Raw genomic sequence first — 20,640 nt, forward strand, 5'->3', positions numbered from 1 at the left:
CACTGCTATTTGTGCTGCTGTAAAGGCACACCTCTGCTCATGTGGACCTGGCCTAAGAGGTTGTTTTGATCTACTCAAACACAATTGCATGAAAATATGCATGTACTCCCTGATTCCTAGAGATGGGTCGAAACTTGAAGCTTGACTACATTTGAGGGAAAGTTTGGAGTTAGAGAAGATTCCAGATCCAAACTTTGTGGCTGTAGTCCTTCTCCAAAAACATACTTTTCTAAAAAGCCAATTTTTTTTTTTAAAAACTAAATGAAGTTCACACCAATTCTTGGAAGCCTTTTACTACATCTGTCTTCACAACTTCACAACTCATTTCACAAGGGGTGAGACTAAAATTTCTTTTTAGTGGGTGATTAAATGTTCTTTTCTCTTTCAGTCTCTTTTCTGTGGAAAATATTTTTATAAAAATGTAAAACTTATAAAAGTAAAGTTAAAGAAAAAATTAAAGAAAAAAACCCTAGGTGACTATAAAAACTATTAACTGTTAAAGTAAAAACCATAGTAATTAATTATTTGAAAGTCTGTAGCAACTTTCATCCAAGGATGTGACAAAGCTTTATCAATGTTTATCAACTGTTGCAACTTATTTTCAAGATATATCAGTATTTTATACCTACTTTACAGAGGGGAAAGATGACATTTCTATAGTTTGAGGTCCACAACTTAAAAAGAAATTATGCAAAATAACATGGATGAAATCTTGGCACCACTGAAGTAATTGGCAAAATCTTCCATTAACATGAATGTACATAGATCGGGGTGCAAATATATAAAAGTATGCAGCTCACATATCTATTGTATTTACTCAAATATAAGATGAGATTCCCCCCCCAATCAGGGTGGGGAAAGAAGCTCCTCATTTTACATTCACATACAAAGAAGCTTCATTAAATATATTGTTTATCATTAAAGTGCTGCCAAAAGCCATTTCTGCTCAGTAATGGAAACCAACTACAAAGTTGAATAAATACAGCTAACACTGAGCAAGATTATAAAACACATGGCCTATATCAACATTTCCCAACTGGTGTGTCATCAGTTGAGATGGGGAGCGTGGCTCCAGCCAGGCAGGCGGCATCCGGCTGGCTGTGTGCCACCCTTCCGCCCCCCCCCCGCCCTGTCCGGTGGCCACGTGCCGCCCTGCTTTCTCCCCTGTTCTGCATCCGATGTGCCGAGGTGCTTTTTTATTTAGGTAAGTGTGCCATAGGGCAAAACAGGTTGGGAAATGCTGGCCTATGTTAGGCAAACATACTGATAGGAAACTACCACAAGAAAAGGGTAGTGCGGCCCATCTGAATAAAATATATTGTAGTGCCCATTGTGCACAGTCCCCCTCAGCATTGACTTTCTTTCAAGTCTCTTTTCCATGCACTTCAGTAAGGACGTGGAAAAGCTTGAGACAGTCCAGAGAAGAGCCACCCATATGATCAGGGATTTGCAAGTCAAGCCATATGAGAAAAGGCTGAGGGACCTGGGCCTCTTTAGCCTAAAGAGAAGAAGGTTGAGAGGGGACTTGATAGTGGTTAACCGCTATATCAGAGGAGTGCATCAGGAGCTCGATGAACAACTGTTCACTAGGGCATCCCTGGGGAAGACCAGGACCAATGGATACAAACTCCTGGAAGGCAGCTTCAGGCTTAATACCAGGAAAAAAATCCTTCGCAGTCAAGATGTCCCAACTGTGAAATAAGCTCCCTCCAGAGGTGGTGCAATCACCTACCCTGGAGGTTTTCAAGAGGAATCACCTTGCTGGGGTCACCTAACCCCAGTTGTCTTCCTACGTAGGGTGGGGAGGGGGCTGGACTCGATCGGCAAGGTCCCGTCCAGCCCCTAACAATCTATGAAAAGTTATGGTAAGCCACTGCATTGAATGAATTTTTACTTCTTCTTCACTCTTACAGCTGAGCGCTGCCTTTCTCTCCCATTTCCAATCATTTCTGTTTCTTCATCAGCCTTAAATGTCTGTCAAACATCACCAAATGGCGCTGCAAACAGTTCACCCAGAATCCCTCTGTTTCCCTCTCTCTTAGCTTGCTGCACGTGATTAGTGTAATGCTGCCCTCTGTGAGGTGGAGCCAGCCTCCGTTGCCCTATGCTTCATCTGCATATACATTTTTGGAGGATCCCAGGACTCATACCAAAAACACGAGGTTCCTGTCATGAGTTGGGAACTAATTAGCACCTGGATCCTTTTATGGTGGGTATCTGGAGACACATACTGAGCACTGCTGAGCTGTGGAGCCACCGTTGCTTAAAATTCTATTAATTCTGGTGGGGCTCAGCCCAATGAACTATGGTAAATTAATTAACCTTTTGGCTGTGGACTAATATCATACATAGTTTGTACTATACATAAATAAGTACAAAAATGCTACTTCAAAGCTTGTTTATGGAGTACCTGTGCTAAAACTTGTAGCTGTTTCAAAAAGGGTAAAATGCATCAGTTCTGGATGAACTAAGTTTATGGATACCCATAGTAATTTGCCAATATGCGAATTACAACAGGCCTGTTTATTTCAAAATCAGTGTTTTCAAATTTGCTTCTCACTTCCATGTATGCAGGTAGAGCAGGGTCTGACAGTAAGGGAGCAAGGGGCAGCAGGGGGAAGAAAGTGGGGGGGTGGCAGAGTGTAAGAGTAGCTACCTGACCCCTCAGATTTATTTTCCCTGCTGTAGCAATGGGAAGAGAGGACAAATTCAAGATAACCCTCCAATAATTAGATTATATGCTTGGAAAATTATAACAAATTTATAAATTTTCCTTATATAGAATATAATTATTGGGAGGTCATCTTATTTTCAGTGTCATCTTATATTTGAGTAAATATGGTACTTTAGAGAGTGCATACATTTTCACAGAGGCGGGCTCTGCCTTAGGTTGGCTGAATATGCTGTACAAGAACTATTTTGCTAGATGAAGGTTGTATTCTTCTTCCATGTCCCAAAATCTAAGAACCAGTGGCTTAGGAACCCAGTAGAATTTTTTGCCTAGACTTTCTTAATCCGTACAGCTGTCTTTTAGATCTAAATCCTTTTTGTGCTGTCAGACTTCACAAGACCTGAACAATGCTTTGACATGCCTATATATCCTGGGTCATTCTTTGCATATCCTCTGTGTTCCCAAGCCTCAGAAGTTTTCTGATTTTGATGTAAAATTTCCAAAAACACTGCTGATGATTATCAATTAAACATATGCTCCTGTGTGACTTTCTTCTAAAAAAGGGCATGGGCTTGGGTGCTTTTGAAAAATGAAGCTGTTTTCTGAATTTCTCTTTTCTACCTCTAATAAAGGCTGCTTGGCTACTGAGAGCTGTCACTTGCATAGACCTCACCACACTCTCAGGTGATGACACCCCATCAAACATTCATAGGCTGTGCTACAAAGCCACACATCCAATCAGCGAGGATCTGTTGAGAGTTATGGATATGCATGATAAAGGTATGAATATTTATGACAAATATATAGTTTTAGTTACAATATTTGCAAGCTTTGATGGTATAAAACTGTAGCAGTAAAAGATGTGCCTTCTCTAAGTAAACACAACATGTTCTTTACCACTTACCTCCTGAGCCTTACTGACAAACCTCTTACAAGTTAGAATTGCTCAGCCAAAAACCCCTGGGAAAGCAAAATGGATACTCTACAGTCTTTTACATGACATTCTTTGAACAAGTACTGACTGCAAAATAAGTATCTCTGGTGATGAGGCAAGGTGAAGATTAAAAGCCTCCCCTTGGTTTTTAGCTCCAAGATTGAGATTGAAGTGTGAATAGTAAGAGAATGATCTCTTTTTTTATGATAAAAATGGGTGTATTTGATATAGAAATTGTTAAGAGAGTAAATAAGGAAACTCATAATGTGTGTCTTTTAATAACTATACCGTAAGGTGGCACTAAGCCTGTTTGCATTCAATGCATGTGATGATGTCTTAGTAATATGGTGAGAAAGGGGATTAAATATTTTTGGTCCTAGGCTGAGCGGGTTTTAACGGGCATAGTTTTGGGATCTTGCTCTTTGCCTTGGTGAAAACACACACATACTGTATATTTAAAAGAGAATCTGCTCTTCCTTTACCCTTTCAAAACCCACCCACAGCAGGGGTTCCCAAACTGTGGTACACATACCTCTAGGAGTACGCAAGGCATCTTTGAGAGGTATACAGGAGAAATTGTATAATGGCGGATGCAGTTTTCATTATAATAATAATTGGCAGTTAAGGAGTTAAATATAAAATGCATGCTGGTAAGGATATGCAGGCAGCTGGTAAATCTGAAAGGGGTACGCAATAAGAAAAAGTTTGGGAACCTCTGGTCAATGGGCTAATTATTTTGGCATGTTAGCTCTGTCTGCTTCTATGATGTGATTCTCAAAAATGTCTAAACCCTGCTAGAGTCGACAAAATCTTAGGATATGAAAGATGAAATCGTCGCCCATTCAAGTTAGTGGCAGAACTCCCATAATAAGCTACTTAGGGTGAAATTAGATGTGGGCCCAAACACGAACGTTAGTGTTACACTTAGCACTGAATAAAATAAAGTTTTCAAGGCACTAAGATAGCCACACCAAGTTTGTTAACTGCTGGCAAGAAGATGACATCTTTTTGTAATGGTTGCAGTGGTAAATGTTATAATTTCCCAGGAGATTATATTCTACCGATGTGAAAAATGAGGAGGATGTTTGACATTATCATGTGATTGCATGACATTACACTGGTGCTATAACAAACTAACTACAAGAACACCACGAATCACATTGGTTAGGGCCTTATTTACCATTGTGACACTTTGGGTGCAGACAGAAGTGCAAGTCCCTGATGTAACTGAGAACACGTTGCAGGAAGCCTTCCGAGTTGCAAGGATCCCCTGGAACAGACAGAAGTTCACTGGTGGTCTAGGGGGAGGGGAATCTAGCTGCTGGCTGACTCAGTGAAACTGCAAAATTTTCATAATGGGAGGGGGGAAAGGGAGGAGAGGAGCTCATTCTAGGGGTTCCCCAGCCAGTGCTGGATGGTGGGGTGGGTGAATTGGAGCCCCCTTACCTCAGGGCTCCTCCAGTACATCTGCCCAATCCTTTAGTGGTGACTGAAAAACTCCCTGACTGAACTCATGCAATGAGGGGTCAGATTTTCACTTGGTTGTACATTTTTGTAGTTTTCTGTCACGCACTTGTTTGGTCACGGCTATAAACTACTTTCTGTGGCCAGATTGGGCGAAAATTGTCACTTCTGTCTGTTCCCTTTTATGTCTTTAACTGCCTTCCATTAATGAGTTTAGCCTTTCTAAACTTGGTGTAATACTGTGGTAAATCAGACTCCCTGTTTTTTGGCCATATTAAAAAAGGGACTAGTGTTTCCAATATTCATAAACCAGAGTTCATAAAACTTCCGTTTTGTATAACTGATTAAAATTATTAAATAGCAGGCTAATTTTATTAGAGTTTGTGAGGATAAAATGTAAAAAAAGAAACAGAGCGAAAGCCAGGTCTCACTTGAAGTGTTCGATCACTAACTCTTACTGGCCAAACAATACAATAGACTCTTAGGCAGAATACTCTATAGTACAGTTCCTCGTATAATAAATTCCTTACTGTACTGGTCTTAAATTGGCACTGTAAAGATGTCAGAATTATGTCTGCACTAGACTTTTTAATAAAATTCTATGGGTGTGCTACCGCCAGTGCAGATCCCTGTATGCTAGGCACCACTAGATCTGACAGAGATTTCTGCTCTTGGGACAGGCTAAAAAATCATGGGAGTAGTTACAACCCTGGCCACTTGAGCTCTGTTGCCAGTAGTGTTGTCACTGTTGCTACAATTAGTGCAGATCCTGGGGTGGTAGGACAATGTATGCACAGGCGCTTATTGTAGATATATAGCATGGAAATATGCATAAGAAACAATTAATTGAAACTTTTTGCAGGTATTACTACTGCAGCTGTCTGTGTGTATCCAGCTAGAGTAGCTGATTCAGTTAAAGCACTTAAGGCTGCTGGATGTAACATACCAGTAGCTTCAGGTAAGTTTTTCTTTCTTTTTTTTTTTTCTTTCTTTTTTAAAAAATAATTCTTAACAGGACTTGTCCCCTGTTTATTTTCTAAAGTCTGTAGTAAACACCAAAAAGGCTAGTGTTTGTTTGCTTATCAGCAGTATGAAGGGTCAGGATGCGCTTTTTTTTTTTTTTTTTAAGTGAAAAGCATCAGGACTATTACATCAGAGTTCAGTTGGAAGATCTTGCGGGGTGAGACGGGCAGCAAGGAGGGCCTTCGAGATGTGCATATTGAACTCTCTTACCTGAATTGAAACAGCAAGGATAACAAAGCTTACTTAGTGGAATTACTCATCAACTTAGATATTAACATCAACAGATCAAAATCAAGAGGTTTGACTCTGAAGACAAAGCAGATACTAACAGCTACAGATCTATTACTATTAAGGAATAATCTTGCAGACTATTCCATGTGGTTGGACCTTTCAGTTGCAGGGAAACCACTTACACTCTCTCCAGGTGTAGGGGTCCTTACTTGTAGGAGAGCTAGCAGTTTCTTCACTCTTCAGATGCCATCAATTCAGTGTTGACTCAGTTGCCATTAATGAAAACCACCCAGAAATATATGTGATCATTTTTTTTTATTTTTCTATTTACTTTGAGGAGAACACTTTCAAGTTATATTTCAACATCATAAAGCAGGGAAAAAAGGAACAAAGCCATTTTTTTTTATAGGTGACATTCCCAGTCACCTGTAATAGCATAAGAGCCCTACAGAGTTGGATCATTGTTCCATTGAAGCTAGTACCCTGTATCTCATGGTGGCAGGGAGAGAATGCTAAAGAGAAAAGTATATATGCAGGGCATATGTAGACAGATCTGACCCTTTTTCAGCTTTCAGAAAGTTGGGAAGGTACTAGGAAGTCCTAATGTGGCGGTTGCCCTCCTATCATGTTTAATATAACCACTGATGGACCTATCCTGCATGATTTTTTTTCCAGCCTTACATGTGTATTGCATATATGTTTAAGTAAAACCAAAGGAATGTGTTGAGTAGTATAAGATTATGTAGAACTTGTACAGTATTATGATTATGATTTGCTACTAAGCTACATATTAGTGGCACTTGTTTCTAAGAATGGTAGAAGGTTCAAGAATTTACATGTCAAAGATCACTTGATGGATGAGGCCAGGTTCAACCTTTGGTTATTCAGGCACAGCTCCACTGAACTCCACTTATGTCCTTGGTTATCAAGGCTGACTTGGAAATAGCTCCAAGAGATGTGAAAGAGACATTTGTGCAAGGTGCATTAAAAACTAAGTGAATTGCTAGTTAATATACTTGAGGGAAGAGCTAATGAATGCTCTTACTAATGAAGGTGTGGATGGACTTTTAGGACTTTGAGGACAGCTTCAGAAATAATTTTCTTTTGCATAGTATGAGTTAAACAGAAAAAATATCAAGGCTGATGGTTCAATTTCTTAAAAAAAAAAGGAAACCTCAGAGTTTTGATCTGTAGAATAATTTTCCTTTTGAGAGAGAGGCCTTGTATACCTCCAGTGCTTCTTACTAGTTATAGTGTTTGTTTACTGATCAGTGTTTTTTTCCCATTCTCCCCAGTGGCAACTGGATTTCCAGCTGGACAGACTCCTTTGCAAACCAAATTGGATGAGATTAGAATAGCAGTGGAAGATGGTGCAAGAGAGATTGACATTGTAATCAGTAGAACACTGGTGCTGACTGGCCAATGGGAAGGTAAGCAGTTACTAAAGCTAAGGAGCCAAGCTCTTACCATGTAGTCATGCAAGCTTCAGACCCTCTCATCCCCCCAGTATTTATAATGGCACTATATAGTTTTGGTTGCTCATTGTTGGCCAACATTTTCAGAAGTGATTAGTGATTTGAACTGATGACTTGAAACACCTTGAAAAAGTCTGATTTTCCCAAGATAGGTGCTCACTCAGCACTCTCTCAAAATCAAGCTTCTTTAAGGCATGCAAAGGTGGATAGGCAGAATCGCTGTTCTCTTTGGAAAATCTTAGCCACTGCATTTCTTCTAGGGCTTTATATAACTTCTGCATAGTTCAAGTGGAAAAAAAAGTGAGTGGGTGTTGATGGGCTTAATTAAAAATATATTTAAAAAATTTTAAAAGCTCAAGGTGTCCTTAATGTTTTTGTTCTTGGCAAAAGTCTGTGTTTTCTAATTTCTTTTTCCAAAGTTGAGGGTGAAAACCTACTGTTCACATAATTACTACTATTCTTGTGTCTTTAGAATGCTACTAATTAGCAAGCTCAATAATACTGGAGATTGTTTTTGCTCAAATTGGTTTTCTCTTAATGTACTGTGAATGGTTTGCCTTAAGTGCTGACAGTGCTCCCATAACTAATCCCCATGTAAAGGTAAACACCACATACTAGCCTTGGAGTGAAATTTCCATTTAGTTGTATAATGCAACACTAATAGCCTGTTCACTTAAAACATTTGAAAAAGGAACATTTGGTATGTGAATGTGGTTATGGAAATGTAATCAGCATGCCACATTCTTTGATCTCAGTCTTCCTTCGGTTAACCTTGGAACAAAATGACAGCTGTAGTGCACCAGTGCTTGTATTTATGTGATGATAATCCCTATGTTAACTTGCTCATGTGAGTTGATTTCTTTTACAGTGGTATATGTTGTAGCCATGTTGATCTAAAGACATAGGCAAACAAAGTTCATAAACAGACAAGATTCACTTTTACAAGTGGTTTACAAGGTTCAGGTCTCTTTTACAGTATCGTTCAATTATATTACTTTGCCCTTGAGTACATGCAGTAAGCCTGGTAACTGGCATCAGTTTGTTGGTCCTTTAGAACAGCTATTTTAATTTTAGGTGCAGTTTTAGAAAGACAGAAGAGTGTGATTTATAGGGTGGTAAATTAGATAAGGTGCCTCTTACCTCTGGATTGCTGGCTCAGGTCTCACCACAGTTGGTAGCAAGCAAAAGCTGTTGCCATTTAATGGCTACATGGTAGCCTCTGCTAGGAATGTAAATATCATTTAAAAATTAATTTAAAACCTAATTATATCAGTTAAATGATTAACCCGTAACACAGCAGCTGGGACACAGCTGCTGTTGGGAGCCACTCCCAGCTCCCAGAGTCCTTTGACTGGAAAGTGTGGGGGAGGAGGCAAGCCCAGCCAGACAACACGGCCCATGTGAAGCCCTGCACTGGGAAGGAAGGAGCACCTGTGAACTGAGCATCTTCCTGCTTAATTGACGAGTCATTAGGCTGCTGCCTGTTTTCCTTTTAGGGTATAAGTCAGGGCTGGGCAAAATATGGCCCATGGCCTGGATTCAGCCCACAAGGCCATTCTATCCAGCCCACGGGGCCCCTAAAACATTTAGAAAGTCATTATTTATCTGTCCTTGGTTCCTGTCAAAAATGACAGAAACCAGGGGCAGTAGGACCCAGGGAAAGCCCGGTGGGCTCTCGCAACAGCAGGGCTCCCCCGGCCCTGCCCTGCCAACTAGAATCTCCAGCAGGGGCTTCTGGCCTGGGTCCATGTAACTGCACCATGCCAGAAAGTCAGGTAAGGGGGGGCGGGAGAAAGGAGGGGAGGACCCTTGGGAGGGAAGGAACCTGGGGAAGAACAGCCCCTCTCCCATCCCGTGGCTGGTGCTCCCTGCTGCAGCCAGGCATGGGGCGGGTGAGGGGCCGCTTTTCCTGTGCTCAGCACCAGCTTGTAACCTGCCCCGCTGCAAGCCTGGGCCCCATGCCGCGTTGGGGCTGTGTATGGCAACAGCAGCTGCGCCCCCCCCCCCGCTTGCTGCACAGGGCAGTGTTTGCTGCTGCTGGCCACCCAGAGCTCATGCGCTGGGCAGCACAGAGGTGGCAGTGGTAAACACTGCGTGGCATGGCAAGCAGGGGGGGCCGCAGCTGCTGCCATCGTGGCACAGGCCCAACGGGCGAGCCCAGAGCTGGCGCAGGGCCCAGGCTGGCAGCGGGGCAGGTTACAAGCTGGTGCTGAGTGAGGAAAAAGCGGCATCTCCCCCAAACAGTGGCTGGCGCCCCGCGTTGCAGCCACTCGCAGCCTGCACGGGGCTGCCTGTGTCTGCTCCGGACAGCCCCACGTGGGCTGTGAGCGACTGCAGCAGGGAGTGCCAGCCATGGGGTGCGGGAGGGGCTACTTTCTCCCACACTCAGCATCAGCTCGTTACCTGTCAGTGAGCATACCAGCTGCATGCTGTCCCCCACCTGTACCACAGGGTTGGGGGGCACTGGGAGTAAGCGGGAGCACAGAGCCTGTACCTGTGTCCTGGGGCCAGTGCCAGTGGGGCCCAGAGCAGGACAGCAGGAGTACAGGGGTCCCAGCTGGCAGGGGCTCTATGGAGCCAGGCCAGCACCCCCGTATGCTGCTGGTGCAAGCCAGCCCAGCTTCATAGACCCCTGCCAGCCTGTGCCCTGCTTTGGACCCCACCAGTGCTGGCCCTGGGACATTGGTCCCAAGATGGTGACCAGGGGGTGGAGCACCTGTCAATGGGGGGTGCTATCCATGCGGCCCTCAACAGCTTGCCAAAACTGAGTAAGTGGCCCTCCACCCAAAATAATTGCCCGCCCCTGCTATAAGTACTAGTCCTCCATCCCTCTCCCTGTTCCTTGCTTCTCCCTCCCTCCCTCTTGCTTGCCCTTCTGCATTTTGATTCCTGCTGGGGCACTGTGCAATTTCCCTTCCCTCCTTCTCTGCCAGACTGTATCCTCCCTGAGCTAAAGGGTAACTGATAAGCTAACCGGTTATCACTGCACTTATGAGGTAAACCTTTCACATCCCTAACCACTGCTAAATTGGTGATTCCAGTCCATTTTGGTCTCAAAATGCATCAGTGCAGGTAAGCCATTATTCTAGATTTTACTGAGACCATAAATTCTCTGGAGCAGAAGGTCTTTTCTGTTCTGTTTGAATACTGTCTGGCACACTGTTATTCTGACCTATGTCTGCCATTCCTAAGTGGTACTACATGCACAGTGATAAGAGTTTCAGGTGAGAGGCCTAGAACTGAAATGACCAAGATAATCAAGATGGTCTTCCAGTTCTCTGCCTGAGCTTGTATGTCTAGACTGAAGTCAAAAGGACATTGGCTGAGTGGCAAATAGAAAGCCCTGCCCCTACCATCTGTGTTTTAGGAACATCAAAGGAAGTTATTAACCTACAGGTTGGCATTTTGTCTTTAGATAGAATTTCCTGAATGAGTTAATTTTTACTACTGAAGCCATGTAGTACACTTAGAGCATACTAAGGGCACTTAAAACATGAGCGTCTGCACATTAAACCTTGTTAACTCATGCTAAGTGCCCTTTGAGCTTCTCAAAGTTATACTATTTCAGGCAAGGGTTAACTCTGGACTGTGATACTTAGACTGTTAGTATAACTTCAGTCTATTCCAAAAAGATAAAATGAGCCTCCAGCACCCCAGAATGCACTGCTCTCAGCCACCCCATCCTCCATCTGGAACAGTGATAGAGTTGAGGTGTCCATGCTCGTAGTCACACCCCTGTTTGCCAGCCCTCTAGTGGCAAGTCAGTGCTGTGCAAGGAAGAAACGATAGGAACTCTTAATGTTCGAATGCTCACAGTATGTTCTAACTTATTAACACCAATTATCATGCCACAGATTTAGTATGGTCTAGGTGTAACGTGTAACTCACCTTTAGGTGCTGCCCTGCCCTCTCTTCTGCCTGACTTCACACTGACACGGCTAACTCTCTCTACTCATAGGCAAACTCAAATTTTAAACAAAAATTGTATATTTTGCTATTTTTTTCTGGTTGATTTATTAGTCCCTGTGTGGTAAATGAGTAAATGCCATACTTTAATAGTTGTCATGCTTGTCTATTGTGTAGTGTAGCAGGGGACCCAAACCCTGTTATTCAGACACAATGGAGGGGGAGGAAAACCCAATCAGTGCATCCAGGACATGTGTTGAAGTGGTCCACATGAAGGCAGGAGACTAGGCAGATGGCATTTAGAGATAAAAACTGAGTGAGACATTTGGGATAGGATTGGGGATTGAAGCAGATGGTCCAGGAAGAGAAGATCTGTACCAGGGAGCTCCTGTCATTTTCAGAGAATGTAGCTGGCTAAGTGGGGCTGCAGTGACAGGAGTGCAGGCTGACCCTTAAGAGAGTAAAACCCCTGTGCATGGCTGGGGGAAGGTATGTAATGGGAAGGGAGCAGGGTTACTAGGAATATAAATTCAGGCCCTGGGCCAGAGCGAATAATCATGCCCTGCAGGCTGCAGGGAGAAGAGCTCCTGTAGGGATTCTGACTGCAGGAAGCAGTGCCCAGGGATACCCCAGCTACCCACAAGAGTGAGAGCAAGCCTAGCCCTGGGAGTTATAGCTTATGGAACGCAAACATCGTGAAAGCAGTTTCCATGTATTTCAGTTGTACTGGTGTATGTTTGTTTGTTTGCTTGTTGAACAACCAGAGAATTGAAAGTGGCTGTAGGGGCGGAGGAGGCCACAAACAGGGTACTGGGTAGGTACCTTCCACTGTAAGGCTGAGGCCTGAAGAGCCACAGCCCAAACCAGTAGACCTGGGGTGAGCTGCCTCAGCTAGAAGAAAAGGGGCTGAGGCCAAATAGGCTGAAGCCCAGACAAGGGTTGGTGTCCAAGGGGCCCAGCATTAATCCAGGCCAAAAGAGAGAGAGAGAGAGACAATGGGGCATTGGGCTGCACAGAGGGCTGAGCCCCAGTGTAGAAAAAGGGACTAAGAAAAGCACCTAGAGCTTACCAGCTTCTAAGGGCAGCCTCCCGTCTTCATCAACATTAAAGATATGACAGGTGAATTATCAGGGGAAAACTCTGAGAGGCAGGAGAACAGGTTGATCAGAACTTAGGTAGCCCTCAAGGGGGTTCCATGCCAGTCCTAGGGCACATTTTGTTACATATAAGTTATTGTGCTGCAAACAGTCTTATTGAAGTAACGAACACTTCTGTCATGTCTATGCTGTTGGGATGTTAAAGTGCCCTTGGAAAGAATTTGTATTTGTACTAATGCTACATAAAACCATTTTAGAAGATGGTTTAGGCTTCTTCTGTACTAGGGAGATGTATCACTATCATGTTAGATAATGAGCTGGCCCCTTTAAACTTAAATATGATATAGTTCTTAGTATAATCTGTTATAGTTGAGTTTAAACAATGTATTATCTGTTTGTGGTTAACTTGTATCTCACTTGTAATAAGCCAAAATGTTTTAATATGAGACAGTAGTCTATACCAGCTGCTAAACTGTGCCTAGTATAGTGGTCTGTAGAATGTGTCAGTCAACATCTTTGCGAAGACATTGCACCTGCAAATGTAGCTGTACCATCAAGTGGCTACTCTACCAAATATCCTGAAGTACATTAAAATATGTGTCCTAAAACTATGTTAGAACACCATACATGTTAATAGGATTTGTATGTGATCCTTAAGAAAAATGAAGATTTCATAAAGTCTAACTTAAATATGTGCAATTTCCATGGCCATATGGAGGCATGATGCTTGTGACAAACATTTGATGATGGCTTATTCATGATGGTCTAATTACATTTGAAACAACTTTTACCAAACTTCTCATACATTTTAGCTGTCACAGTTATGAAAGAAACATTTCTTTTTAATGGAAACTAAAGCTCTGCCATGATGATTTCTGTCTAGAACCTGGGGTTTAAAGTAAAACAGCAAGGACTGCAAGACTTGAGATAAAGAGAGTTGGCAACTTTTTCCTATCTCTTCCATATGGACAAAAGTCATAGGAAGAGAGGAGCCTCTGCCTCTTTTGTGACTTAAGCAGACTTACATCAGACTCAAAGTAGTCACTGTGGCTCATTGGTGGCTCTTATTAAAAGTTACAGTATTTTCTTTTTCCTTTACATTCATACAAACATCTGAAAATTGCCATATTTGCATGCTGATCACATATAGATAAACTGTCCATCGGTTTCCCTATCATACACTTGCACTCTGGCTGTCATCTGCAATCAAAGTGACAAAGCATATTATAGGCATCCAGGAGCAATGTTCCAAACCTGTTGGGAGGGAGGCCTAGTCTTAAATATGCATTTAGTTAACCTAGTTGTTTATTACACAGTCAACAAGGGAGCACCAAACTGTGCTTGAGTAGCTACGACTGGTATCAGAAAATAGTTGTCAAGATCTGTTCTGCTTAACGTGCCAGAACTGTGCCTGACAGCTGTTTCCGAACATGCCTGTAGTTGCCATGCTTCAGAGTACACAACATGAACCGCTTTAGACACAAAGTGCTTAGAACAGGGGGTCACTGAATTATCCCATGCAATCACTTGAAAGTAGAGCTGGTATTATATGATATGTGATTATGGAAGAAGTGTCAAAGGAGAGTTGAAGGCTCACGCCAAGGGGTGAACTGAATGCCTGAAATTTATCTTGGGGAATGCAGGAATTGCTGGGGAAAGTTAAGCAATACGTGTTATGCTGGAAGACAATGCCAGATGATTACTATGGTTCCTTCTGGCTTTAAAAAATATTAACTTCTACTAAGCTTACCTGAAAATTACAGATCTCAGAATATGGACTATTGAAAAAATGACAGAGGAAGAACCAGATGTATGTGGTGTGGATGATTTAATCTGAATTTTGTCTGGGTTCTTCTGCATGGATTTACAACCTGTTACCTATGATCAGAGGTAACTGAGGAATAATGCTGAGGTGTAGTGGTGATGAGTGTGTATTAGGACACAATTTTTTAAAAGTCAGGGTTAACATTTTCTTCATTCAGTGTACATGATCTTTTAAGCACAGCTAGATGTGTGGCAAGATTGGAGACAGCATTTTTGTGATAAATAATTGAGTTTTATTTCAACAACAGGGGATCACAGAGAAATTTCCAACTGATTTCTGAGAGTTTGCTGATGACTGTGTTGACTGCAGCCATACAAATTAGTAATGAAGCCAGAACTATCCCCAGAAGTTAAATCTACTTGCCTACCCTTATAATATAATAATGATATTGTTAGTGGGAGGAAAACTCTCATACTTAATTTGTTCATCAAAGATAATTACTCGAGTGAGTAAGTGGAATTCTTTTGTTACAAGGCTCCTGTTTCTATATCCAAGATTAGCATTCTATAGACATATAGGTGATTTATAATATAGGTAATGCTCTAGCTGTATCTTATGGCTAGGTATGATAAAGCCTTTTATATGCTCAAATTTATATGAGGAAGCTGGAAGAAAGGCTAAGGAACTCTCTTTCTAAGCAGGTTCCATGTGTTATATAAATTTGAAAAACTGCAGTTAGGATAGTAAATACATCTATGTTCCAGTGACTTCATAAACCATGACTACCTTGCTTTTGTGTTTTACAGTAATGAAAGAACCTCTCCATATACCTAACATCCATATATTTTTATGGTTATTTTCTCATGCTGTAATTCTTTTCAGGTGTTACTGAAAAAAATTGTAGGTTTAGATTTTTTTTAAAACCTGGAGTTTACTGTTCATAATTTTTCTTATCTTCAATTGTTCCATTCTAGAGGGGGGAAAAAAGCTACCTTGATGATTGGAAAAGAATTTCCTGAAGGTTTCATCAAAAAACAAATTTAGAAATTTGGATGGCCTAACAATATTCAACAATATGCCAGAACAGTTTTAAAATAACTCAGAATAATTGGATGTACGTAAAATATTTAAGCTAGCTGTGTAGCAATCTTTTAAGTGCTTTTTAACAACGTAGAATAAAAAAATCAGATTTATTTCATGGCTTATTTGGGGTTGGGCAAGTAAGTCCTTAAATTAGATTTTAACTACATAAATTCACTTATCCTTGATAGCTAGCTTTCTTTTGTAAGTGTAGTAGTATTTTTCAATAACAGTTATGTGCTTAAGTGTTTTGTCACAAGAATAACACAAATAAAGGGAGGTAATTTGTACTTAAAAGAGTAAATAGGCTATATCCTTTAAGAAATGGAAAACCTATAAATTTTGGGAAGCATTGTCTAGAATTAGGGGCTTTAGAAAAACCCCATGACGTCTATTAGAATCCTCTTGTTGACATCAAGAAATATGGTGAAAGGATGGTGTGTCCCAAAGCTGGGTGAGATGCCATGATTTTGCCAGTGCCCTGTCTCTGGTAAACACAGTCTTACGGCGTAGGCAGGAGTTACGTTTGTCATGTGATCAGCCCCTTGAAAGCACTCTGTAGCCATGCCCTGACAGAAGTGCATGATGCAGAGCGCTTTAAAAGTCCCTTATTGTGCAACAAATTAACCCTCATTATACAAGGGTTCAGATGAAGGTGCTTCAAAGGAGAGCACCTTTACTTCTGTTTGATTGCGCGGCTGGGCTGATGCAGCCCAGACCTGTCTCTGGTGCTGTCTGTATGATGGGGGTGGAGATCTTCAATCCACTAGAGGTGGGGGGCTGTAGTGACCTCCCTTTCCTCTCTTCTCCCCCACTCCCTTCCCCCATAGTGTAGACAGCATCAGAGTGGGGTGCGGGAGAAGGGGACGCTAGGGGGGAGAAGCTGCAGATACGAAGCTCCTTGGTTGGATCAATTCCAAAAGGAGCTCCACCCCCCCACCCTCCCAGCACAGCAAAAAATGTCTGTTGGGTTGGGATGGTCAGCTTAACTCATGACGCTTTCTGTGAAGCATCATGAGTTAGAGTGGGGAGCTGCACATCTTTCAGTGCTCTTAATCTGCACTGAGTCCATGATGATGCATCAGCTGCTCTATCCTAGTTTCAAGCTGCAACACTGTTCTGCAAGCCTAGCCTTTATTGTGGAATTGTCCCAAATTCCTTATCACCTTGGGTCCCAATAACTTTTGTTAAGTTTCCCAAAATTGGAGGTTCTCTTATATTTTGAGAGAGACACTTAAAATTGCCTGCGTCTTCACTGGGTGTCTGCATTGCAATGTTAGGAAGCTACTTTACTAATGAAGTTATTGACTGATCTGCAGTTATGGAAGAAAAGCCACAAATTCACTTTGCTGTCTGCTCTTTTTCCAAAGCTCACCCATGTCCCATGTGTGTTAGTGATGCCATACTTTGACTTTCCATACAAGGAAACTAGGTGAATGGAAATTTCAAGGATGGAAAATGAAGGGAAGAGAGGCCAGGGGACAAGGAAGATAAAACAGGGGAGTGATGGGGACAGAAGGTCAAACCCTAGAAGAAAAAATGTTTTAAAAACTGAAAAATGGATAGAAAGGCAAATCCAAAAACAGAGGCAGTCAAATTATGATTAATTTTGATACTTTATAGGAAGTTAGTTTTACACCAAAAATTTATTTGATAATAATGGATTCCTCCCCCGCCCCCTTAAAATAATGCCAGCAGATTGTGAACTATTTTTTCACTTTAGATGGTAAGGCAAACTCTTTTTCCAGGCTATAAAAATTAAAATAAATTGTTGTGCTTACATTAATATATCTGTTGATTCTGTGGAAGACAGAAGAGAACCTAGCTTGTTCTCAGTCTACTTTTCTCTCTCAATATATATTTAGATTGGAGAGGAACTACCTGCTCCTATTTTTTTCCTTTTCCTTTATTGACTGTTCATACCTGAACCTTGTTATAGGTGAAAATGACAACCTTTAATAAGGCTATTGCTCAGTGTATTGGTGTATTGCTATTAACCATTTTTCCTTGAGTATTGTGGATCTATTTTTAAAGAAATCAAAAGTGAGGATCTCTTGCAGTTTCTCTAATGAGCGTGGAATGGGTCAGTGGTGTAAGCCCAATGTCTGGAAAAACTACATTTTTATTAGATATTTCGGAAAATATTTTCTGACTTTGTGTTTTACTGGTCCATTTCTTCTGGCAATCATAGGAATGCATTTGTGGATACAGCTTCAGGCAGCCATTAGCATTAGCTAACCCTACTTGAATCTGAATAGTATAGACTTTAAAATACCAGTTCCTTTCAGTACTCTATGTTCCTGCCATTCATAGAACTGGTGCAACAATGTTTTTTCTTGGCATTAATATTAATTATATAAAAAACCTGAAGGCTCCGTGAAAACCTGGGTTCGGATACATGCTTGGTTAACTTGGCATTTTGGGGGTGTGCATGTGTGTGTACATGTGTGTTTTAGGAGAGATGTAACTTGAGTACCATGAAGCCTGTTGTATGGGAATCATTTAGACAGAATCACCTGCATGCTTTTTGTCAAAACTGAAGCTCCCCACACCCTTTTATTCTAAAGGGGTTTGTCCAAGTTGTCCTTGGTCAAAGTGTTTCATGTTTACTAGTTTGTGATGTGATATGTGCTAGGTCGGTTGCCTTTCCCCAGCATGAGCAGTTGCATTTCTGTAGTGCTATACAGTTGCAAAATGCTTTACAATATTTTAGGACCGAGGAGACTATATAAATAGACTTAAATCATTGCAATTCACAAAACTGTCTATTCCCCATTCATTTAAAAAAATGCATATGTTTTTTCCCCTATTGCTGTAATGTCATAGGAACTGATGGCTGAGGGTCCTTAGTTATCCCTCTCCTTTGGGTTGACATACATGCCATTAGGTATGCTGTGGTTGAATTAATTGCAGCACGGTATGCATCTCTAATCAAAATGGAGAGAATAATTACATTACTGCCTTTACTGATCAGTTATAGGTAGGCAACTTTCTTTCATGGCATCCAGCCTAAATGTATATTGTTTGAAAGTTTGTGGAAGCATATCTTAAAACTAGAAGAAGCTTGAATCTTTCATTTGTTACTTATTTCAGTAGCGAGATGGTGAAGTTGCTGTCTAAAGGCCTCAGGAAATAGGCACTCCAAAAAGAGAAACAGTGCATTAGGATCTAGCACAAAAGCCAGTCAGTGCTCAGGAAAAATAGTACAGGTTCTTTTGTATTTCTTTCTGAATGTTGCGTTGATGTAGGTTTCTGGAGTATCATCAGTTGATCAATAAAACATGTTACACTGTATGGTAGTAATGATTAATTCACACCTTTGGTACATAGCAAGACGTGAGGTGAAGCCAGGTGTCTATAAAGGGACTTGCAAAGTGCATTAGCCAGTTGTCTGCTAATATGGATTGTATTTCTCAGAGGAACACCACAGCACTACGAAGCACAGCAGCTACATCCTGATGTGCCAATGACATCAATAGAGTGCAGCGGCACAGCAGGTGGAGTGGAGGACCAGCAGTGAAGCAGGTTGACAAGTCCAGTCACATGTTTCCAGGTCTTTCTTGGGGATTTGGAGGAAAGACTAATCTTACTGCTATATAAAAGCTTGCTACAGTGTGCCCATATTATGAACATTCTGCAGGAATGACGCATTTAAAGCTGTATTTGAACTTTCATGAGGCAGTTGGCATAACTATACTTGGTTTTACAAAAACTGTATTGTCTTTTCATTCTTTTATGTCTTCACATTCCACAGTGGTAGGTATTCATATTAAAATATACTTGATCCTAAGTTAATATGGATTGGGGAGTGACTGGCTAGCCTGCTGTACAGCAGAGAAGGACGGGGGGGGGTTACAGTAGACCATAAGCTGATTATGAGCCAACAGTGAGCTCTTGCAAAAAAACCTGACAGCATCCTGGGTTGTATCAACAGGCTTGTCACTTGCAAATCAAGGGAAGTGATTCTTCCACTTGATTCAGCAATGGTGAGGCTTCACCTGGAGTACTATGTCCAGTTTTGGGCCTCACACTTCAAGAATGTGGACAGTTTCCAAAAAGTCCAGCACAGAGCATCAAAAATGCTTAGGGACCTAAGATGCAAGGCTTAAGAGGAAAGCCTGAAAAAGCTAGGGTTATTTAGGCAGGAGAAGAAAAAGCTGAGAGGGGATTTGATAACAGCCTTTTGTATTCATGTTTGGAATATTCTAGTGGCTATTACCTGGTCTAGCTCTCCTTTCGAGTGCTGCAGTCTCCATCAAAACAGAAAGATGGGAATTCCCAGTGCTGCCTTCCTTGTACCTCATTGCTTTTATCAGGTTAAGAGGGCTTTCTTGTGTTCATGTTGTTGTTTGTGGCTGTTGGTTTGTGGTATGTTGGGGGGGGTCCCCTCATAACTTCTTTTTCTTAAAAAAAAATCTTAATATTTCCAAATGTATTCTGCTCCGCCTTGAAATGAGCCTCAAGTTGTTAGGGAAGGAAGGACACTTGTGTTTGTGGAGTACTTGTGGCCTTGGTGACCTCTTCTAGGTTCAAAGCAAAGTGGGTTTTTTTTCTTCCCTTTGGTTTGTTTGTTTAATAGCTACAGGTTCACACAAGAGCTCCTTCCTGAATTCAAACCAGTTCATGTTATCAATTATATATTAAAGGGAGGACCAAATTCTGCCCTGGGATGTCTGTGTGCAACTCCAAATAATTCCACAGAGACATGTGCAGATCCATCTAAGGGCAGATTTAGAGTAGAGGGTGAGGGGGGAATGGAAAGCAAGAGACAGAATGGGATGTTCTGTCAGGATGAAAGAGACGTTTCAGAAAGATGGCAAGAGCTAGAGGCCAGGGTTAGAATAAGGGAAAACAACATGATGAATGTACAAGAAAGCTATTAACATAATGGAATGACTTTAGAAGTACTGATTCAGTTTATTGCTACTTATTGCCAGACAGGTTTAAAAAAAAAATCCATATTTGTAAGTCTTTGTGGTGCTTTTACTACTGAC

At 41.5% G+C, this 20,640-nt stretch overlaps 1 protein-coding gene across 1 annotated transcript in view; it reads left to right on the forward strand.

Moving 5' to 3' along the window:
- The window catches only part of DERA (deoxyribose-phosphate aldolase), a 95,566-nt gene that overhangs the window by 31,750 nt on the left and 43,176 nt on the right, over positions 1-20,640 (forward strand). Inside the window, exons 3-5 of the mRNA XM_019515595.1 lie at positions 3,304-3,451; positions 5,932-6,027; positions 7,619-7,753. Coding sequence (XP_019371140.1) covers positions 3,304-3,451; positions 5,932-6,027; positions 7,619-7,753 — 379 coding nt within the window. The remainder of the gene's footprint in view (positions 1-3,303; positions 3,452-5,931; positions 6,028-7,618; positions 7,754-20,640) is intronic.

The sequence above is a fragment of the Gavialis gangeticus genome, unplaced genomic scaffold, assembly GCF_001723915.1.
Source record: "Gavialis gangeticus isolate Ggan-Ray unplaced genomic scaffold, GavGan_comp1, whole genome shotgun sequence".
Taxonomy (NCBI): Eukaryota; Metazoa; Chordata; order Crocodylia; family Gavialidae; genus Gavialis; species Gavialis gangeticus.